At 43.7% G+C, this 24,322-nt stretch overlaps 1 protein-coding gene across 2 annotated transcripts in view; it reads right to left on the reverse strand.

Annotated features, from left to right (window-relative positions):
- Positions 1-24,322, reverse strand: part of NEMF (nuclear export mediator factor) — a 1,733,781-nt gene that overhangs the window by 1,191,360 nt on the left and 518,099 nt on the right. For both annotated transcript variants that reach the window (XM_069637407.1, XM_069637408.1), the window contains 4 exons: positions 6,067-6,137; positions 5,892-5,967; positions 2,805-2,867; positions 2,276-2,353 (listed from right to left, as the gene is read on the reverse strand). In XM_069637407.1, the coding sequence (XP_069493508.1) occupies positions 2,276-2,353; positions 2,805-2,867; positions 5,892-5,967; positions 6,067-6,137 (288 nt within the window). The remainder of the gene's footprint in view (positions 1-2,275; positions 2,354-2,804; positions 2,868-5,891; positions 5,968-6,066; positions 6,138-24,322) is intronic.

Consider the following 24,322-nt stretch of genomic DNA (forward strand, 5'->3'; position numbering starts at 1 on the left):
CCCTCTGAATGAAGAGACTTTGAAGGGAAAAGAGACTTGGACACAGAAGGCCCTGATGTTTATTTCTTGAACTGTAACCTCGTGCTAGAGAATCCAGACTGTGCTAAGCTCGAGTGTACCGCCTTGTCCCATGATGAAAACGTGGGGAAGGGAGGCCAACGGCCTGAACATCCTGACACATTATTTAGTGAACACTTCTTTCTTTTTCATAAAATTATTTCCCACACTATTTGTATTTATAAGCAGTAATTGGCAATAGGTTTAGAAGTATAACCCCTTTTATTTCGACACGGAACTACGAGGACCGCGTTATTATTTGGTCGTAGCTTGCTCTCATCTGTAGATTTAGGATTAGATAGGCGTTTTCCAAAACCTTTTTGAAGTACAATAAACACCCTTGAACTGTGGTCACTTATGTGTCTTACTGTTAATACCATGCCTTCCGTACACCATCCATTCATCTAGGAGCCCACCAAAGGTAAGGAACTGCACCTTTCAAAACGGCAGTCACTATCAAATCATGGATAGCCACTGGCCACGACATCTGCCTAGCAACAGACATTCAGGCACCAGCAATGTGGATTGGGACTCGGCAGTCCCAGCCCCTCTTCTGGCCACATACACAAACCGCCCCTTAGCCAGCGAAAGCCACAGCTTTCCCCAGGAAAGGGAATTCAAGATGAGGCATTTCCTGACCTGAATGGGTCAAAGAAGGCCAAAGAACAAGCGAAAAATCTCGTGGCACGGACATATTACAATTCTAGCCACCAATAGCAGCCATTTGCGGTAAAAGTTAAATGGCACAAAAACTGTAAAAATATCACTGCTACCACCAGCTTGTCTTAGTCACATTTCAAAAGTAACCAAAAAGCCATTGTATAAAAAGATGAAAGGATACAACGTATTCTAACTGCACTTCAGTGTAAGATGATGTGAGCAATTTTAACAATACAAGAAATTCACAGAGACATAGGGCCTTGTTATGAGTTGGGTGATGCGGAAAAAATGCAGAGGTAATGGCACTTCTGCCACATTACTGCACCGTCTAACTAAGAGTTTGGCCGAAAGTTGGAGGATTTACCTGCAGCTCAGAGCTGTAGGTAAATCTGCCACCTTTCTGACAAATGTTGGTGGCATTTCCACCAGCGGAATTACCACTGCAGTAATTCCACCAAAATCCCAATGGAGTCTTATGGATTCCAATTAAATGGGCATTAACACCGCCACCACAACCACTTGTAATCTGCCATTAATACCATGGACCAAGTGGCGGTAACAGTATTACGTGGTACCGCGGCAGATTTACTGCCGAGATACCACTGAACTCGTAATGAGCCCCATCATCTCTTACTAATGAGAGTCATAAGGACCAGTCAACTTCCCCACTAAGAATGAGCAAATAGGCATGGGAAGTAAAGCAGAAGGCTGGGAAGGGTTAAAAACAAAGCAAAACAAACAGATGCACCATAGAAGTCAATGGGAGGAAAGCAGCAAAAAGAAAATCTTTCCTAACACTTGACATCGAAGCTGGGGATGGGTCAGAGGCCCTGAGGAATCCCCCTTGTACTACTTTCGGAGACAACATTGCAGAGCGGGCGATGGTCCTCAGAACCCATGGTATCCCAGTCCACATCCAAACTGCCTCTGCCATGTGACGTCATTATCATTTGCTGTCATCATATTGCATTCCCAGAAAGCACACAACTTTTTAACTGGAACAAAAGAAAATGGGCAAATTGGAGGATTAAGAGAAGAAGAGAAGCCTTAACGATCAAATGTAGCGGGATACCGTATATTCATCTCCTTAGAAATACATATTTCTTCTGTACCCAAAGAACACAAAGATATTTATGAATACACTTCTACCATTTTACTAAAATGTTGACTGGTCGATCCTGGTGCGTTAACACTGACATACAAGATACAGCTGGAGATTTAAAGGTAAGCCAACACGGTAAGCAAGCAACCTCATTACCTCATTCAGTCCTATATAAACAATTGTAATTGAAAAAAATATGATTAGATAGCAATGGTGTTGTATTATGCATTACAGCAATTAGTTAAAATCTTTCTGCGCTTCTGTAAAATCTGAGCACTATGAACAAAACGTTATCCAAGTATCGCTGTTCACAGAGTGGCAGTACAATCTGAATTCTACAAGGAAGATACCACATCAGTCAGCTGTGACAAACTGTTTTTCTCACACTTCCATACATTTATACGGGAAGACACAATGTACTTTTCCACAAGGGAAAAATAAGCAGTATTATTCTACCTGGGCCTGATGAAGAGATTCCAGTCTCTGCTCATGATCTTTTCTGACATTTTCCAACTTCTTTAAAGCTTGCTTTTCCTTTTAGACATGGGATAAAATAAAGAAAGGAATTTACATAAGAAAGGGCACTTATAAACCAATGTCTTGGGACATCCTTGAGGTAGAACGAGCGTGCTTATGCTTGGTCTGCTGACTACTGAATTTACCTAATTTAGCCTCAGCTATTGATGTTCTAATGCAACTTCATCATACTCAACATGCATGTGTTTCTTTTTGTAGAGCAAAGCAAATGTGTACTGTCTGTGTCAAATGAAAATATGTATTCAAATATTAATTTTCTGCCCAACGCTGGGCAGGGAAAATATTAAGGCAATATGTGTTCTCAGATATTTCAAATATTAGGTAATCCCACTGCTAATGGCTAATATAACAAGAGTCTCTCCAACCAAAGACAAGCACAGTCAGAAACATTGCATGGGAAATCATGGTGTTGAAGGTCACATTAACATTTTATCAAACAAATACATACCTGGTGCAGAGCCTTTAAGTCGATCTTCTGTCCCTCTAACTTAGAGTAAAATTCATCCACAGCCTAAGAGAAAAATACAGACAACCAGAAAAATTACAGGGAAGTTCTGAAAACATACTTACATTATTTGCATTGTTAGCAGATGGAGAGTGTGGTGGATTGGTTAAGGTGTAGGCAAGTGTTTAATATATCAGATGGATGTCCTTGAATCAGTAGCTGGCTGTTAAATGAACAAGTTATCAACATGTAGAATTGAGTTTTTGAAGTATATTGCCATGAAAATTATCTGACAGTGCTTATAAAGAAGAAGACAGTTGTTTTCTCCGATCGACTGTAACACTGAAAATGTAATTGCAGTTTGTTTCCTAAAAATCCTGAAACAGTTAAGGAACATATGTATGAACGGGTTACATTCCAAGGAAACACAAGCTAGCAAAAACAATCAAAAATGTGGAAGAGCAACCTTTAGGACCAATATTCTGAAAATATTCATGAAGCACAAGGAAAAACACTATGGTTCACTCTTAAACGCTTATAAGGTTAAAATGCCATCTTATGTAGAATTGAATGTCTCCATATCAAATTCATCATGAAGCTCAAAAACAGAGTATAATATGAAGGCCATCTTGAATTACAGTCAATCAACTTCCATTCAATCTATACAATTAAAACCAGGTTTATTTATTTATTTTGGCATTTGTAGAGCGCACCGATCCTGAGGTATCTGGGCGTTTCGTTGGTATAGTTTATAAAGCAACGTGGAACATTGTCAGGTTTTGGCGGCTGCTGTATAAAATCCATCTCGGGGACAGTCACCCAATGATATTTAATTGATTTTGTTGATCTTAGGGTTTGAAGATTCTATTTCAAGTTTAATCAAGGAAAACTGCATATTAATCCAAGTGCTGGACCTTGGGTTACATTGTTGCATAATGAAAATCTGTTCAGTGTGTAAATCAGATGTCCAAGATTATATTCATGTTCTGTGAATTTCTCCTGGTTCAATAACTGCTCATAGAACATTGTTAAGACAGCTATTTTGAAAATAAGGAGTATGAAATAACCAAGCCATGATAAACCTTTTTATAATCAGGCTTCTAAAAATGTAACATATTTAAAACTTTAAATGTTTTAATGCATTTGATAAATTGAAAGAATTGAATATGAAAAGTGAATTGTATACAATAACCTAGAAACCCGATTAGGAAATATTGACTCGTATTTGAATGTTCATTTGCTATGTGGCGTTATTTTTATAATTACATTACACCAAATCCTTTTCTTTTTGTAAAATCAAGTGTGTATTGCATTTTGTCAAAGTATACAATACAGGATCAGGTCTTCGTTAACCAAGCAAGAACCATACTGAACTCTTCTGTGACTCCCAATGCCCCCCATACTCCCATAGTATCCCAGTCCCCATCCAAACAGCCTCTGCCATGTGACGTCATTAGTTTGCTAACATCATATTCAATTTCCAGGCCCCCCGGCAGTACACCGCTCCCTATATACCTCTTCTCCCCAGCCCTGTTTACGCAACCCCTAGAGACTAACCTTCATCCTCTGGCGGCCGTGTGGGCAGGTTTCTTGTTTTTTAATCACAACGATATTTTGTCTAGATTTTCTTTAGATTCGTCCAACATCCTTGTAAGACTTTCCAGATCGTAAATGTCCTTTATCATCAATAACCTGCTTTGTGGGCATCTGTGGCCTCTTCCAATATTGGGCCATGCATCTCCTTGCTGGTGCATGTAGAGAGTGTGCCATGTGATTCAGGAAGCGTCCCTCATCATTCCTCTCCCCTATTCAAAAAAGAATTTAGCAGAGACACGTCTTGTGATACCATCCAGGCCCTTCATCTATGCCAATACCTCACTCTGACTATGCCCACAACATGTGCCCATAATCTCAAATTACTGGACAGGTAGTACCATCTGTGGAGAAGCCTAATGGCCTGGGGTTTGTACTGGGCGGCTATAGAGGTTGTGTAGGCCTTCGTGCACATGCGTGACCAAAGATTATCTGTGATCTCCAACCCCAGACCTTTTCCCCATTGGATGCATACTTGAATGGCACCAGCCAGCAGTATTTCCCTATAGAGGCATGAGATGAGGGCCCTCAAGGTCAGGATTAACTTTTCAAAAGACATGAATCCCCTATGTAGGTTATTACCCGATCTCCGATCCGTCAACACCCCTTTGAGTTGAAGGTAGAGAAGCACCAGCAATGTGCCTACATTAAGCAGTGCCTTCAATCTGTCGTGTGCCATAAAATCTCCTTCCACACAAAACTGGCCCGCTTTCTCTAGCCCGGCTTCATTCCATCACTGGAACCTGCCAGGTTCATGGATATTATCCCTAATTGGGGGAGCCCATAACCCTTCATAATATTCAAGGGAATAGGCAACAGCAACTACACTGTAGAATTGTAATAGTTCTCTGGCAGTTTCATAGCATAGTTATTTCTCATTAACATCAGGGCTAGCTAAGCATTGAAGTGCTAGCACAACAAAGAAACCATAATCTTCAATGTTATCTTTCCAATTTGATGCACAGAATGTCAACCATATATTTGCTGTACTCTGGTAAATCAATCATTAGTAATAAGTAACATTTTATTGTCAATGACCCAATGACAGAACGCAACTGAGTGGCTTATGAGTATATCCAGTTTTAAGATCTAAGCTTGATTGTAAGAGGATGAAGACTTCTAGGTTTGTGGATCACAGCTCACTTCAAAATTCAGCAAAATCCTCTTTTTCAGGCAAACATTAGTTGCCAATAAGACGAGGTAGTTTCTATCCATCTGCCCTTTTCAGAACCGGCTGATTTTGTGATTTCATAGAACTCCTAGATGGAGTTGGCATGAAACAAAAAGTCAAAACTGTATCCGAGGCCTGCTCCATTGAAGCATATAAAACGGACCCGTAGCACAAATTAGCATTTTCATACTGTATTTACACTTGAACAAAATAAAATCCAGTTATAGGCATAACACAATCCAAATGCAGAGGTTTTGTTCCTTAGAATGTATCATCCTACTATTGAGGGAGAGCAGCTTCCTCTAGAATATGGTATATATAAATACCTTGTTGAAAGTTTCAAATTCCACATGTGGACACCTTGAATGCTGTGCAAAGAGAAAGGGATGGAACTCCTCATACCTGCGAAAGACAATCATTAGTGAGGGTATGTTATGCAACCATTCAACAGACGACATCAGTAAATGCAGTGATAAAAGTGAACACATTTGAAATATTTACGTTAGTATGTCATCAGTAGGATTGTCAGGCAAAAGACTTGGCTTCTTCTCTCTTTTCTGGATGATGTAACCCTGGCCAAAATTAAACATAGTTCCACAATTAATACACTGCCGCCATGATGTTCTTAAGTTTTAAATCTATAACAAAGACCACATTCAGGGAGGCACTGCATCTCTAGCCAGTTGCACCAAAATGACTTGCATCTGAAGATCTTCCAAGGACATATTTTGGACTTATTTGTAATGGTGAAACAAACATTTAACAGATGGTGTGTAAAAATGAGTCGGGTGTTGATTGAGGCAGCAAGTAGATCTGGAAGAGCTATACCTATGTATTTATGACATTTTCAAACAAAGCTTCTTAAAATATATGTGTATGACTCTTAGTTTGCACTGTAGGAATTTCAGAGTATACACCTAAAACACACCTTATTAACCTCTAGAATATCTGCTGATAAAGATACACATGTGCAAACAGTATAATTCTGCTTTTAACAGCTTCCAGTGTAAATTAAAACAAATATAAATGACTGTTCAATTCTGGAAATTTATATACTGTGACACTGTCACCAGTTTATCACCTGTAAAAAAAAAGGGCTGAGGATTTCTGCAGGCCAGGCAGAGTCCAGCGTTCTGTGATGCGGCCACTGAAGACATTAAAAGGGGAATCACCTAGACACTCAGGGTTGTCCAACGCCAGACCTTGAGGGTCGGATCCATGTCAGGTTTTCAGGATACTCCTCATGAATATTCATGAGAAATGTACATGCAATGATTCTAAATGTATGCAAACTTTTCCTCATGAATATTAACGAGGGATATCCTGAAAACCTGTCAGGATCCTGGCCCTTGAGGCCCAGAGTTGGATAAGCCTGACTTTCCCAGTCTTTCCTTGAGTGAATCTAAAGGTCAGTCCTTCTCACAGTGCATCAGTCAGGGGCAATATGCTTCTCAGGAGAGGCAAGTAAGTCTAACTCCTTGGGCTCTGGATCCTGCTCCTCCCCCATCCACATGGTTAAAACCCAGAGAACATTGGACCCAGAGCCCCCGTTTGATAGTATTAAATCAAGCAGGTACTTTGACATTGGAACCGTGAACCAAAGGTAAAAATGCAGTAGTTGGAAGCAGCACAGGCACAAATACTCGCGACCAGGTCTGAGACAGTGAAGAAAGGGAAAGACATGCAAGATTGCATAGGAATGCTGAAATGATTGGTCTGTGGGCTGCCAAGAAGGCACTGCGTGATCCAACATGGTAGACACAGCTTTTATAACCTTTGGCTGCAGGGAGGCCATTGGCCAATTCCCGTTAGTAGAAGACCCACAACACCTGCAGACCAAAACATTCTCTGGCAACATAATAAGGAATGAGGGGGAACCATTAAGCAAGGGCCAATCACGGAGTGCAAATCTTATGGGGAAACAGACCCATAAATTGGATTACTCTTTGATACAATCACCATCAGAACATGTATAAAAAAAAGAATCACAAGTCAGGCGTTCCAGGGAGAGCATGATGACATAGTGAGTAAATAGAGAGAAGAGCAGATCCTGTGTTGGGGAAGCCAAAATGGCCAATTAGTAGCAGAGAGACAAGAAAAGGAGATGGGTGGGCCAGTTAAGCCAGAGCTTCAGAGATATCAGGCTGAAAAGGTAGGCTAAACCAGGAGGCCTGCTCAGAAACTGGACTCACTCAGTGGCCAGGGCCAATTCTTGAAGAATGATTTAGCGGGATATCAGCTGTTGGCTCTAGACCAGACTGTAGAGGCCGTTGCGAGACCATCAACCATTGAGAACCCTGGTAGGGGAGGGAAAAATCCTAGTTAGTGCAGAGTTAGGGAAGATAATTCCTACCCATAGTAGTAAAGAAACTCCCACTGCAAGAGGGGTCCAATACAGGGCTTGACCTAGTTGCAGCTGTGCGTGCCGCTTTACCATACATTCCAGGATAAAGACCAATGCAAGGACAAAGAGCAAGACAAAGGCCCAAGTCAAGGAAGACATTAAGTGGCTGGTGCAGTTAAACACTGAAATCTAGAATAGTGGTTTGACTATGGATATTAGGCCTATTAGCTTAGGCCCTAACACTGAATTTACTTATTCTACATCTAATCAACTGTTTAGCTTAGATTGTGTCTCTATTCAGTTGAATCCGTCTTCTAAACCCCTCTGAACTTTACCCTAAACCTCAATAAGATATAACATAAACCTGGGGAACTAAAGATCAGGAGTTGACTTTTCGGAAAATGTTCCCTTTTTAGCAACGTTCGCCCCATATTCTCGGGACCCCAAACCTTTTGCTTTTGTTTTTCACCTTGTCCTGAATCTTTACAGCAAAGTTAAGCCTTCAGCTTCACTCCACTGGACTTTTGCTGGCTTGTTACAGGGGAAACTGACTACTCCTTCAGACTGTCAGTACTTGAAAACTTCCCTTAGTCTTTTGACTTCGTTGGCAGTTCTTTTTAACATTGCAGCCATGGCATTCGGAGCGCTTCGTAGAAGCTCCTGGCCTAAGCCACGCAGCTGACCGAAATACAGCGGTAAACTGCTTGGTTCAAAGCTGGACTGAGCAGAACAGCGAAGCAGAATGCAAAGCAGACTGATGTGTTCTCGACCTGTATGAAGATCCAAGTCGGGAGTTCTCCACGATAGTGAGAATCTGCCGCGCACTCAGCCAAGAAGGCAAAATGGCAACCGGGAATCTGCCTACCCAAAGCCCTGGGGTGCAAGAGCAGGACCAGGTATTGGGATTGTCTGTCTAGGATACAACACTTGTATGGGCAACTACACCATGCTGGCCGCCCCAACCCTTATGAAATCAGAGGAGGGGCCACGTCGGGCCATTAAACCGCAGTGAGGAGATCCCTCCGTATGGAACCGGAGCTGTACAAGGAGCACCAGCGTCCCACAGGAAGCCCCGCAATGCCCCGTGAACCATAGGAGCTATACCTCACCGGGTTGCCGAAGATGTAAACCCCCACAACCACTGCGCCGCAGACGAGAGAAGAGAAGGCAGGACCGCGGGAGCTGCGCTGATGAAGCTACGCAGGTCCCCCCTGCTCCTTCACCTGGGGAAAGCGAGCCACGCCATGCTAAGCAACCGCACCTGCAGGGAGATCCTACACCCACACCCAACAGCGGCTGCAATTTCTCCCAACGCAAGCAACCCAAGCACCACAACTCTTCTTCCATCCAGCCCGCGACCTCATCTGGAAGGGATAAGTGTAGCATAAACAGCCCTGCTGCCAGTAACTCACCCCTCAATCACCCCATAACCTCAAGGGGAAAGGGCACACACATCAGATAAAAGGCGGGATCTGCCAGGGTCATCAGCTCACTGCCCAGCTCCCCCCGCCATGGCCTGAAGAACTGGGGGTAGGGCAGCTGCGGTTGCCTCCAATCCTCAGTGAGGCAAATAAAGCTCACCCAACAGCAAGAACGCCCAAGCAGGTTCAAGAGGGGAAGCAAACCAAGAGGCACAACCAGCTGAGCTGGAGACGGTTGCAAAAGCTAATGCCAATGAAACTCCTAAAGAAAACTGAAGGGGTTTGCAGCCTTCATCCACACGCCGGACGGGGCAGAGGAGACCACAGAAAACACCTGAAGACCAGTAGCTACAGCGAATGGGGGGACAACTCAGTGACTGCAAGCAAACACCAAACACTGAACCCGGGCTCCAGTAACACCACTCAGCCTCAAGACAGAAGCCTCCACGGGCGGATAGCACCAACAAGGCCTCTGCCTGGTGCAGCCAAAACCTCACGTGGGAAAGTGCAATACGTACACAGAGGCAGTGACGGCATAGCCCCAATAACGTCTTACCTACTAAGAGGAAAAGCAATCTAGCAACCCCCTCCACAAAAACTCCACATCAACGCGGAGAGGTGGGCACTCCATTTGAAGGATTCAACCTGCTAAAACGAAGAGAGAGGGAGAATAATGGCAAAAAAACAGAAATCAGCAAAACAAAAGGACATTTCCGCAGTGTGGACAACTTCCACCACGGAAAAAGCAAAGGGGGGGAACATACCGAAGCTATGGCCTCTGGAGTGTACCCAGATACCACCAGCGGTCCCCTGGCACAAGCAGTAATCAAAACAGACCTTCAAGAACTGCTAGCAGCCATAACCAAAGAATACCAGAAAGGCACTGAGGAAGTGATGAGTAAAATCACGACCCTAGATAAACGCGTAGACTAAATTGGAAGCAGAACAGCGGAAATTGAAACTACAGTATACGAGCAAAACTTCGGAATTGGGGAGTGAGTAGATAGAATCACGCCGCTGGAGGCCAGATGTGAGGCCCTGGAACTTAAACAGGAAGACGCAGAGAACTGCTCCTGGCGTAACAACAACTTTAATCGATATCCCAGCTGATACTTCGCTACAGCTGATTAGCCGAGAGGTCCCCCTCACACAAATCACAGTGAAGCCAGACCCAGCAGGTAGATACCTCCTGGTCAAGGGACTCCTGTTTGAACAACCAATAACAGTAGCATCCATATACTGTCCAAACAATGGACAGGATTGCTTCCTCCGTAACATCCTGACAATTATAACCACATTTGCAGAAGGACACCTGCTAATTCGGGGCAACTTCAACTTGATCACAGACCCATATAATGATAAAACGCTACTGCCCACCAGAGAAGACTTCTCCCGGGCAATAGGGCTCGCCAGATTCCTAAGGGAAACGAGTATGGTGGACACCTGGAGGCTCGCTAATTAGGGAGTACACAATTACACGTTCTACTCACATGTACATAAGGGTTTCTCTAGACTTGAACTGCTTCTAGTGTCCAGCATCTTCTTTCCATGCATTGAGGATACACAAATTGGCAACAGAATATTATCTGATCATGCCCCAGTAATAGCCCGCCTATGAGTGCAAGGCCTACCAGATCCCTTGCAATGGTTCTGGAAACTACAAGATCACATTCTTTTAGACACAGCAATCAGCAGAGAACTATCTGAATCGCTCACTTGCTACTTTAGGGAAAACACAGCAAGGGGCACCCCTGAAGCAACTGTCTGGGACGCAATGAAACCAGTGGTGAGAGGGGTTGCAATTAACTGCACTGCCGCACAAAGAAGAAGGAAGCAACTACAGCAGACTAGGCTAGAGGAGAGGGTCGCAGAGTTGGAGAAAAGCTTTAACCACCAAATTAGCCAGAGAGTTTAAGGAAGCAAGAGCCTCCTGGCAGATATATCAGCATGAGCACTAGCGTACACTAGACAGTACTACCATATAAACAGCAACAAGGCAAATCGTCTGCTAGTACACACATTTTTTAAAAAAACTACGCACCTGGAACAACATGCAAATTCTTCAAAGTCCAAATGGAAGTCCCTGTTTCACGGAGAGAGACAAACTAGAGGTTATGGTAGAGCACCACAGGGAAATTATGTCTGGAGCCCCAACAGACATGGCAGCACAGACCAGGTACCTGTGATCCGCTTAAAAGGAAAATCCCCAACCCCAATAAGAGCCCCTGGAGCTCCCAATCACTGCAAACAAGATAGCAGAAATAATAAAAACCCTAAAAAACACAGCCGCAGGCACTGACGGCTCACAGCTCTGTTCTATAAAAAAAATGTGCTCACATTCTAGCCCCCCAACTTGCATCCCTATTCAACGCATTCCTCTCCACAGGCAGCATCACTCCCTCAATTGAGGAATCTCTGATAGTGTTCATCCCAAAGCCAGGAAAGGACCAGGAACAATGCGCGTCATACAGACCCATTACACTAATGAATAATTACGCTAAAATATTCTCAAAGGTCTTAGCATTCAGACTAGAAAAGGTTCTCCCAGAGTTAATCCACCCAGACCACACAGGTTTCATCCCAGGACGCAACACACAGGACAACATCAGACGCACCTTTGACATAGTAGAAAACAAAAATAGAGATGTGGCAGAACTAGCGGTTCTTTCACTGAATGCACATAAGGCGCTCAATCTGCTAGACTGGGAATACGTAAAGGAAACATTAATCCACTTTGGGTCAGGCGCAAAGTTCACAAAATGGACCCTAGCCAACTATCAACACCCTAATATGTCCTTAAGAATTAACGGTAACAGGTCACCCAAAATCACCATCACCAGAGGCACACAGCAGGGATGCCCCCTCTTCCCGCTGGCATTTGCACTCTCCATGGAGCCATTCAGCAGTAAAATTCGAAATAACCCACAAATACACGGGTGGAAGTAAAAGGCAGCATTTATAAAGCAGCCATGTATGCAGATGGCGTCGTCCTTACCGTAACCCCGGTTGATGAATCTATGAAAGCCCTCTAGCAAGAGATTGAAGCATTTGGCAAAGCGTCAGGGTTCAGGGTTAGTTATGCAAAATCAATAGCATTAGGCATCAACATCCCACAAAAGTGTAGGGAAGCAGTAGCAATTAGACACCCTATCCCGTGAGCTAAATCCTGCTTCAGCTACCTGGGAGTCCACATCCCAAATAAAATAGAGCGAACATACTTAGTACATTTTCCACCAATGTGCAAAGACCTGGAACGCTGGCTTAAACAAGAAGTATCATGGATGGGGAGAATCACGACTCTGAAAATGAACCTGGTACCAAGATTAATCTACCATTGTCTAGCTCTCCTAGCACCCATTCCTAAGAAGGACCTGCAGAAGCTGCAAACGAAAATACTAAAATACGTTGGGGCGGGAAAGAGTCACAAATAGCTAAGCGAGTCATGGTCCAGGGAACAGGCAGAGGCGGCCTAGGGGTTCCAGACATCGCCAGATACTGCACAGCTCTAGCAGGCCTTCACATGGAAATCCGCCACTAACCAACCTCGCTGGAAAAAGCTAGAGGAAGATTGGAGCCTAGTCCGCTCCCACACATCACAATGACTCAGGCCCCCCCCTAACTCTGGCCCACTGACAGCCACCAGAAACACAGTAGAAAGATGGAGAAAGGCGGCTTGTAGATGGGACTGCAAAAGCACAGTGGGATAATCCCAATCTGGAATAATCCAGACTTCTCCCCAGGAGCACTCCCGAACGGATTCGATAAGTGGAGAGTGGGGGAACTAAACCAGAGATAGCAGACTTCTTCATCAACGGAACCCCACTAACATTTGAAGTGTGTAAAATGAAGTTCCGGGTGCCAGAAACTGAAAGATTCTGCTATGCGCAACTCAAGAACTGGTTGTCCCACAGCAGCATAAAAACAGATGGGGGCAGAGAACTAACAGCACTAGAATGCACCCTAACAGCAAATGCCCCTAAAGGCAAGATAGCAACCCTATACAGACTACTAGACAAATCGGACCCCAGCAAAAAGGAAAATTACATGCAAAAATGGGAAAAGGACATAGGAAAGGAACTGGGACTGGAGGAATGGGGCCGAATCTGGGCACAAACGCACAAGAGCTCAAAATGCATCACAAATAAAGAGGGAGCAGTTGAAGTGTGCTACAGGTGGTACTTGACACCATAAATCCTAAGCAAAAGCAACCCAGCAATCCCATCACAATGCTGGATAGGCTGCCTAACCACAGGCACCCTGTTTCATCTTCTATGGACATGTCCGAAAACAACACAATTCTGCAAAGAATTACTAGAGCAGATCGGACTAATCATAGGACTGACAATCCCATGGGACCTGGGGATAGTTCTGCTGGGGGCATCCAACAAAATAGAAAGCCCGGAACAGAGACGATACCAGATCCGCCACACTTCTTACCGGCCCTGGCCCTGAAGTCGATACAACAAAGACTATACATTTCCAAGTGCCCCAATCTTGATTATCCATGTACATGTGCAAAGCTGCCCTCCCCCCAACCCTTCTGACCTTATTTCATGTATGTTTTATTATGTTCTTCATTTCCTCTTTTTGTTATGTTATTGAAAAACCAAATAAAAAGACATTGCACAGTGAATCTTCTACTGCAGTGCAATTTTGTTTCTTTTGAATGACTGTAGACTACACTCAAAGGGATTTTTTGGTTACCTAATATGTGCTTAAGGACAAACTGGTGGCAGCAGTTACTTTTTCATACTTTTTACTGTATTTCTTTTTAGCCTGACCACGTTTACTACATTTGGCTACTTACAGTGGCTAGTGTCCCAACATAGACGTGCCACAAGGTTTTTCGTTTGTTTCTTGGCCATCTTGTCCATTGGCCTCCTTCCTGCCCTGCCAGGTCAGGAAAATCCTTTTATGGGCATGCACTTGCCCTGGAAACCCAGCGATTTCGCGGGCTACTGCGTACCACGTGTGTGGAGTGACAGGAAATGGGCTGGGACTGTCTGGTCCCAAGCCACAGCCTGGCTCCCGAGCGCCTGGTGTGCATGCAGCAGTCAAATCCACAGTGGTCCTCGACTGTACCACTGCTGGTGTGCATGTGTGGGGCAGATCCTGCCATTGGAGGGTGGAGTCTGATCACTCGCCTGACTCATGGTCTTCACAGTTACAACATGAGCCAAGTATCCTGTTGTAGCTGTGAAGACCATGGAAGACCCATGGAGGATCCTTGAGAAGGTTTAGTGACCAGATTTAGCTGCAGTCCCGGTGTAGCCCTGTATGGCTACTGATCTCTCAAGACCCTCATCGGTGCTTCAGTCTTCTGGACTGGTAGGAACAACTGGTCCCAGTGTCTTCTGGTACCGAAGCAAGTTGAAGCCCTCAGAAGTGTCTCTGGATCACCAGGTGGACTGACCAGCTCCAGATTGAGCTACCACGATAGAAGTGCTGTCTTTTTGAGCTTTGGCCTGGAACTCCGTGGGTCTGTAGCTTGTCAGACAAGAGGTACTCTTGCGAAATTTCAGATCCCTGCCCTTGACGGGTCGTGAGAGAGATGGGAGGCTTTCTTTGACCGTGACAATTGTGATGCCTGCAGCCCCAGTGCAAAGTTGACTGTCCCTAAAACCGGCTTTCCTGCATCTGGCCATATGCCCTGAAGAGCCCTGCACAGCTACTTGCTGCATGTTTGTCGAGAAGAGGTTGAATCAAGCTTGTGTACCCAACCTCAACTCTTTATGCACACGCAGCAGCGACTGGAACAGAAGGCGGGAAAACTTACCTCGGGCAAACCTCCAACGGCCCGCCAAGTCTGAGTAGAAACCGGAATACAGGTGGTAAATTGTAGCAATACTTACTTGCCCCCCTATCTCCACCATTGAAAAGTTTAATAATTTGTGAAACTTTTACATTTCTTTTACTTTGGAAAAACATGTTTCTGAAGCCCACTGAAAGCTGAAAACAGTCGTATTCACTAGAATACATCATCTACTGACTTCTGGACCCATCCTCATGTCTCCGGGAACCCTCTCTTATTTTGACCCCAACTCCTAAACTCTTGGAAAAGTTTGTCAACTTTTGGGCACAAGGCCCAATACAATTTAGGATTGGACTTCATAAATTAGCATTGGGACTTACCTTCCTTTTTAGGTATTGGGGTGTGAACTGATTATGATGCACAAACTACAGTGACTGTATATATGTGTTATAGCATTATAGTTGTAGTATTTAGTATTGGGTAATATTACCTGCCATTAGTCATTTTTCATAGTGCGTTCTCTGGACCAAACATAGTATTTTTTTTCATAACTAACGGTCTAAGTGCAATCCTTGCTGTGTGAACTCATTGTGGGCCCCTGACCGCACTCACTTCTCCAAGATTTAGCTCTGGCCTTTCTCCATGCTATCTTGATTGGTCTGGCTAACTCCCAGAGGTTGCTCCCTGTTCCCTATAACAAGGGTGGACTCCTAAACATCTGTCCACCAGGCCACAGTTTAGAAACCCATTCTAACAGCGACCTTCTTCAAAACTGAAGGGACTGTTTGAATCCTCTAGACAAAAAAACCACAATGAAAGACCCTAATGGCTACCCAGCTAATCCGGTTTGTTTGTAAATGTGTTTGTTTACAAGAGGACCTGTATAAATTCCTCTTTCCCTTATTCATCCATCCCCCATTTTTTGTTCTATTTTTTCCACACCTCAGAATAAAAGTTTGCTGCATTCATAAACCTTTTTGTCCAGGTGTTCGGGATCCTCCCACCTCATGACAATACCTCAAATCAACACACACCAAGTCACTTGCATCACATAACCTTAAAAACAGTAATACGCACAGAAAGCATGCATGTTTGTTACTTTGCTGCACTAAATACAATCTTAAATCAGTGATCAGTTGCCCCTTAGAATGACACAGCCATAAAGAGTTGACTCCTGGATGGAGTAGCATGTGGATGTGCTTGATATTATTAAGTGGATAGCAGTTGTCTGTAAAATCTGCCTGCGCATGGAAGTTTCCCCTACATGGCAATGGACAACAAGATTTTTGAGTGCCTTAGGTACATCTTAAAGCGCCATTGGGCGGTCAGGAGAGCTGTAGGAACTCTATTAGTTTCAACGATCCCAGCGCTTCCAGGCCAGGTGTTTAAAGCATGGTAAAACTACTCTGTATTTTTGAGGCCATCTGTTGTACATGGCAATTACACTGTAAAAAGTATTCTCATATTATGGTTATTTTTCAATAATCATGATTTCTATTCCAAATTGCATCCCCAGTAGAACCAATATGAAAATGTAATGCTTTCTTTTTGAAATTTGGCTTGCTGACTTCAGTTATGCAATATGTTCATCGAAAAGTTGAAAGTACCCTTCGGATTCCTTAGAACATGCAAGTTCCATTTGTGATACGGCGTGAGTATACACGGTTTATCGCCTTGGCATTCGAGGGAAAATACATCAAGATTCATCATGGACAAAACAAGTCGGGACTTGAGCATGCTAGGGGTGCTCAATGACTAAATTTAACAAGAAACAGAAGGACTTAAGAGAAAAAGGGGTACATTTCGAAGAATGCCAGCAATAGTATGGAAAACTGTGCAAAAGTGTACTTGTTTTTCTGGTTGAAACTATTTTTTATAAAACATCGAAATAACTTGCAAAAATGAAAAGCTTGACAAAATAGGGAAAAATAGTGTAGAGAAGGATGGATGCTAGGCTCCAAGTACTAACTTCACGGTCATTCCTTGGAAAGTTCTTTATTACTGACTGTTTTTGGGAAACAGCTTTCTGGCAAAATTAGACCAAGACGGGAAAAGGCAGAAACCTATTGGAACAAGAAAGATATGTTTTCTTTCTCATGGCACAGCGCTTAACCACAACCCAACAACATGGTCAAGACACCTTAGGCTGAAACTCACTTTGTTATGTACTTAAACATTTTAACTGGTTATTTTAAATATTTGTGGTAGCAATAGTGCTGGCATTTGCAGAATGGAGTTGAACAATATTCTAAGAAATTGATATCTATAAAGAGCCCTTAAAATAAGATTTTGAAGTGGGAGTATTGTAGTCCTTAATTTTGAATCTGTGAATAAAATTACTTTTAGCGAGGACAATTTTATTCTCATTAATTAAAAAGGGGATTTTATGGGCAGCACAAACATATTGTAACTCTTAGACAGATATCTTTTTTCAGTCTATAATTCTTACGAATTAGGAGAAACAGATTTACCTTAAAATTCCTTGTCTGATCCAGCAGTATTAGTATTGGTGCTTCATCCCACGGGCCTGCTGTGCTGGTATCACTGATCCAAACATATCCATAGAGCTATGCTGGTGACAGCAGTTTCCTATTTTTGTTGTAATTATTTTCACTCCCTGTGTTATATTTTTGGCTGTTAGGTGGTGCTTAAGCGCCACCATAAGCCAAAACTAGTGTGTTGGAGCACAGTTAGTAGGGAGACTGACATGCAAGGAGGGATAAGATAACTTGTTCATGTGGTTTGGATATATAGCCACTGCGGTAAGACAGAATTAGGATTTGGGATACTGGGACATAATATTCAAAGATCTTAATTTTATTTTCTGATATATGCTTCACTTCTTGGCCAGTTTAAGAGAAAATACCGCACTAAAATAATAAAAATTTCCCTAGCTCTAAGAGATCTGTTCCCAATTCTAAAACCCACAAGTTCAAGGAAAGGGTATTCAGGGTGAACCAAAACAAAGTCACTAGCCCAAACCCTACACTATCCTTTCCTAGAACAAACAAACATAGGACTAAAGGGATTAACAACTAAAAGGTGGTTGACGGCTTCTGACCCAGTTGTTTTCCCACTATGGTTCCCTTGGATATAAAGTATTCCTTTTCTAATTATTTCAGTTATCTGTGCAAGTCCTTAGTACCATTTTGAAATAGAAAGATAGAAAGTTCTTCAGATGCAGCTATAATGGCCAAGTATTCCAAACATAGTTCCAAAGAAAGTCTTTCTTGGTTATTTCAGTTTTTCTTCCCTCCCAACTCTCAATGCTGTTTTAGCTAGTTTACCCACTTTGGGGTTGTTCCTCTCCACTCTAAGAGTACACACCATCTTTCTCTCAACTCTGGGTATTTCTCTTTGGTTTCTCTCTTTTATCCCAGCTCTAGGGTATCTTCACTCTCCACCCCCCTCGATTGGGCTAACTTCACTCTCTGCCCCTCCCCTGGGGTCTCTATTGTCATCCCCATCTCTCAGGGTTTCCTTTCTCTCTCCCCTACTCCTGGGCTGTGCTACCTTTAATTTCTCTACCTCTTTTTTCTCTCTCTCTCTCTCTCTCTCTCTCTCTCTCTCTCTCTCTCTCTCTCTCTCTCTCTCTCCCCCCCCCCCCTCTCTCTCTGGGGGTTATTTTGACTCTCAAACCCTCCTGGGGTATCTTGAACTTAGAGCAACAGGGTGAGTCTCTCACGTGGCTCCTTTGAACTGGGCTCACCCCTTTCCCAACTCTTTCCTTGCAGAAGTAGCCAGGCTGCCCATAGTCTTTTCTTCACTGCCGAACTTTAGATTGCCTAGCGCCTTCCATAGGCTAGCACAGGCTGTCTTTCTTCCAGCACCTCTGGGCTCCTGGATCACAGGGATACTGGCCTCTTCTCCCACTATGGGTTCAGCTAGGCTCTCTCAGGTTTCCCTCTCAGAAGAGAAGCTACCATGTACAAGACATTCTTCCTTCCCCTGCTTCAGTCTTCTCTTCACTGTTTTCCCCAAAGGAGTGAGATAGGGAGAAAGCCTCCAGCTGAGAATCCTTGCAAAAGATCTGAGTCTCCCTTTATACAATCCTTTCTCCACTAGCCCACTCCTGATTGGCTGAACTATCCGGTTTACCCATCGGTGGAAGCGGTACTTGCATCATAGGCCTCCCAGAGTAGGTAATCTCCTTATTGATTCATTTCAATATCGGTTAAGTCAAATAAGGGTTCCAATTAACTTTACTATATAAAGGCTTTTCTCCAGTCTAACTGGTTCGCTCCTCCTGGGTAGATGGGAGGTTTGGCCGTCCGGGTTTCTCTTGCTATGTTAAATAAGCTATTTCACCATGTACTTGTGGGTTTGTAGTTTTTATTTCAATAATTTAAATTCAATTTACCCAAGGTCCACAATGAGGAATTGAACCCAGGTCTCTTTACATGGGAGCTAGAATTCTAACACTGGCCTTTTTCAGTTCTGTTGCTACTCAGTTTATAAGGAGACTGAAGCCTTTCTCCTGCAGCTGAAAAGTATTTTCCTCTACACGTTGGCACATCTTGCTGCATGCTGCCGGCTTGACCAGCTACTCCTCTCGCCCACAGTGTGTGGTCATTGCACCGCCAGTCTCCAACTTTGCTGCCACGGGGAGGAGGTGGTATTTCTGTGAACAGAGGAAAAACCTCGATTCATCACACCACCCAATGACTGCCCATGGCCATATAAATCCCTATGGCCATTCCCACCCACCAGCTGCCCTTCCATGCCGAAACAAATCCTGCTGTATTCTATTTGTGGGAGCTCTATTCAAGCTTTAGACTGCCAGTGTTCTCTTTAAGCAACAGTCTACTGAAAGTGAATGGCTTAACTGCAAAATGTCTTGATGAAGTGTGCCTTCAGTCACTTGATTGAACGAGCATTGACAAAGCCGAATTTTGTTGCTATAGTATAGGTAATTCATATGCATTTCCAGGCACCGCTATTATATGCCCAAGTGATCACCCAGCAGTCGCAACTTTATTATTTTTTATTAAAAACATTTTCATTAGTGTATTGGTTTATAACAAACCTTTCACTTTCATCTTTTGCTTTTTCAGAGAACACATTTTGAATGCATACAATAAAAAATGTGTCAAACTGGATAATTCCTTCCAAGATTGTAAGACTGTAAACATGAACGATTTTTGTTCTCCCAGGATCGTTCATCCGAGATAAGTGAGAGTGAGTTCAATGGAAGTCGGTCCCGATATTTGATTCTCATTATCAGTCAGGGCCGTGCAGTCGATCAGCAAGTATCTCAACGTTTCTTCATGAGTGGTATAATCACAGAAGCGACAGGAGCCTATCTGACCCTTCAATTGTTTCAATGTGACAAAACCTGCCTGGTAGGAAGGAGGTTTAGCCTCAGACACATAAAGAGGTCTCGGAACTTCGCTCATGGGGATTTCTTTAAATACGATGGCAGTTGGTTAAATGCACAACTTTCCAAAGGGCAGTTGATGGATAGTTTATAGCTGGCTTTCATCTCCTATGTTTCAATCCAGTCTCTCCACTGGATTTTCTTCCGAATCTTGATAGGATTTGACTTTAAAGTTTCTGCTGAGCTTCCAAGGGCTACTATCTAATCCCTGCATTTGGATTTCCAACCGTTTAGAAGGGCGTTTTGCGGACTTGCAGAAGCTAATCTCAAAATGTCCACCGGTGGCAGATCTTCATCTAAGGTTTTTCGATAAAGGTCTATAGATTTCTACACGACCATCGAATGCATCGACTGGGTAGCTAGCTCAAATCGTATTCTAGCTACAGGAAAGGATTGCAGTTAAAACATTCCTCCAGAAACAGCATTCCAGGAGATCCTAGATCCGCCATGTTAAATTGATGCTGTCTCAGCTCTGTATGTCAAAATAGGAGTTCCTTTTTGATGATAAAAGGTAAGAACTGGAACCATTGAGAACTTTCCGTATTTTTTGTGGAGCACCAAGGCTTGTCATGCCAACGACAGGGCCTTTATTCTTAAGGCCTCCTACCACTCGTGTTAATTGATGCTTGAGTTTATCCAGAACCCTAGGAACTTAGTGTTATAGACCTGATCTAGTTTAGTTGAGCCTAGGAATAAGGAGAGCCTTGTTGGTTACAAAAGGACATCATTAGAGTTTTTGCCATGTTTATGGTTAGCCCATTTTCATTAAAGTAGGCCTCCAAAGCATTCAGTCTTCTTTGCAACCCAATCAGAGTTTTATCTAATAGGACCAGGTCATCAGCGTATACCACCAGGGAACTGGGATCACATTCAAGATCGGCGGTGTGGTCTCACTTTATTTTGGCTTACAGCCAGATCTGAGATGTGAAGATTGAACAAGATAGGCGCCAAAGGGCACCCCTGGTATCGATTTGATTTCAGATGGCACCAGTGTCCGAGACTCTCACCTACACTGAGGTAGTTGAATAAAGTGCTGGTATTGCCGCTACTAGATCCGGGGGACAGTCACATCAATAGTTTATGCCATAGTTTGTCGCAATCCACACTGTCAAAGGCCGTTTTGAGGTCAATGAAGGCCACATATGTTTTTGTTTTGGATCCGATTGCCTCCAGTTTGAATAGGTTGATCACAAAAAGACTGACATGTGTCCCCACTCCTTTAATGAAACCAGTCTGTCTGGGGTCTCTCCTATTGGACTGTTTGGACCAAGTAGTCAAGTGACGGGGAACAGAGGCAAATAGCTTTCCCAGTGGATCAAGTGGGGCAATTGGGAGATAGTTTGCTGGAATAGATCTGTCGCCCTGCTTGAAGATCGAAATTAGTACTGTGTTTTTCCACGATTCTGGAACATGTTTATTATCCATTATTGCTGTAAAAAGCAGTGAGCAGAAATTGGCCCATGCGCCTAGATTGGATTTCAATATACAGTTGGTTAAACTATACGGGTCAGAGGCTCTTGAAGTATTCAATTTTTTAATTGAGGCCAGGATTTCCTGTCTGTCCCAATCTATATTCCATTTTCCTTGTTTAGAGATCTCTAAATGCCTGGTCCAAGTGGGTCTCTTTGCATATAAAGTGGCAAAATGGGCAATCCATGCTGCCTCTGGAACATATGTCAAAACGTTAGATATTCTATATTGGCCATTCAGTAGAGACCACACTTCTCGTGGTATTGTGGGTGGCCAAGGTGTTCAGCATCCCACTGTATACGTTGCGCTTTTGACATGCAAAGCCAGTTCTTATACTTTTATTTCCTTTGTTTGAAAAGGAGGGTCTGGTCTTTCCTTCGATTAGACTTTAATTTTCTTAAGTCGGCTCAATAGATCTTCCTCTTTTCGACCAAATCGGTGTTATAAGTGTGGTCGTTTTTGGAAACTGCTTTCGGTCTATTTGCATCTGCAGCCATGTACAGTTCCAATACCCAGTCGTATTCCTGCCTCTGCGGGCCAATTTGGGAATTTGTTAAATCCTTTGCCATCATCACTGGGATAAATTCGTAACCTATTTTTCTCACTTGATAAGTTTAATTTCGGGCAAATCAAGGTGTGACCTTCTTGCGTTCCGTTCCAGATCAGTGCCAGCAAAAAATTATCACTCTTTGTCATAAGAACAACCTTACCTTCAAAGCCTTCAACTCAGGGGTAATTTCCAAAGAGGCAAAGATGTAAATCAGATAGGCTCCCTAGTTCCCTTTCTTCCAGGTGGGGATTGGTGGAACATCCTCACAGAGTTGACCATTAAGAAGGAAGATCGACCTCTCTCGTAGTTCTTTCATCCAAAATTGGGCTTTCTTGGTGAGCTTGTGGGAATATCACAGCTCCACTACTATCAAAAAGATGAATATTCAAGTCTCCGCATGATAACACATCCACTTTTTTATAGCAAGCTTGTAGGTCATCTATAGCTGAAAGAAGAGATTTGATGAAGACATCATCATTAATGCCTGCTGAATTCCAGTATAGATTGCATATTGCCAGAAGATTTTCTGTCAATTTATTCCCAGACATTTTTGAGATGATCGTAATCTGAATGAAAGGATTGGAATTCCTACCCTCGTGCACTTGAGATTTTAACAGGGTCCCAGAACCGCTGATAGACAAGTCACGCCCTCCCATGACAAGAGGCTCCAAAATAGCCATAGGCATTCGACAACTTTTCAAAGCGCTGGGAGTAGTAGACACTTGGAGTCCTAGCAACCACAGCCCAAGACTACTCCTTCTCCCACGTACACCGCACCTCATCTCGTATAGACCTGCTTTTAGCCCACCCGCAACTCCTCGCCTTCACAGACAAAGTATGCATTGGCACAAGGGTACTCTCAGGCCATGCTCCTGTGAGCCTAACAGCACAGATCCATAACCCAGAGCCACCCCCTAGACCACAATGGTCCCTCTACGATCCAATCTTCCATGACATGGCCCTTCAAGACGCTATAGCGACTGCCATAAAGCACTACTTCAACCCGACCTGCCCCACCACAATTGCTACAAGATGGGAAACAATGAAAGCTGTCATCAGGGGTGAGCTGATAGCTCACACAACAGCCAACAGAAAACGACGAGCTGCCCTTCAGGAACAACTAGAGAAAGACTTGTCCGAAGCAGAGAGGAATCACAAAAAGGGGCGGTCCTCGAAAGCCTCCCGGGCACTGCGAATCGCCCGCAACAAACTAAAAGCACACAAACCGCCTAATCCCTATCCCAAACCAAGCAAAGCTACTCTGTGCACGGCAATAAAGCCAATAAGTTCCTAGTTCGGAAATTGGCCAAAACCCGATGTCAGAACCAGATAACTGGCCTGAAAGATCACAGGGGGATCACCCAATACGCCGAAGCAACTAAACTTCAATTGCCATCCGCACACCTAATCAACACCATGACAGCCACCCCACGGAATCCAAAGCTACAAGAGCAATACATTGAGGAGGCTGTCCACCCCACCCCCCACACATGCCAGAGGCGGATAAGAAAGCCCTCGAGCTTCCCATCTCAAGGGAGGAGGTGGAACAAGTGATAAAAGCCTTAAAACCCAAAGCCTGGGCGGATTCTAACCTAAGTTTTATAAACTCTTCAGCACTCTCCTCATGGGCCCCATGATGGAACTCCTACACTCCTTCGGAGAAACAGGCTCAGTGACCCAGTCAATGCAGGAGTCCACCACCCTTATGCTGCTCAAACCAGGAAAAGACCCAAGGGACTGCACCTCAGACAGACCCATTTCATTCCAACATTGATGCAAATATCTATACCAAGGTGCTGGCCTACAGATTAGCGAGGATTCTCCCCACATTTATCAACGTGGA

This window comes from Ambystoma mexicanum, chromosome 14 (genome assembly GCF_040938575.1).
Source record: "Ambystoma mexicanum isolate Mex_15411 chromosome 14, UKY_AmexF1_1, whole genome shotgun sequence".
Taxonomy (NCBI): Eukaryota; Metazoa; Chordata; class Amphibia; order Caudata; family Ambystomatidae; genus Ambystoma; species Ambystoma mexicanum.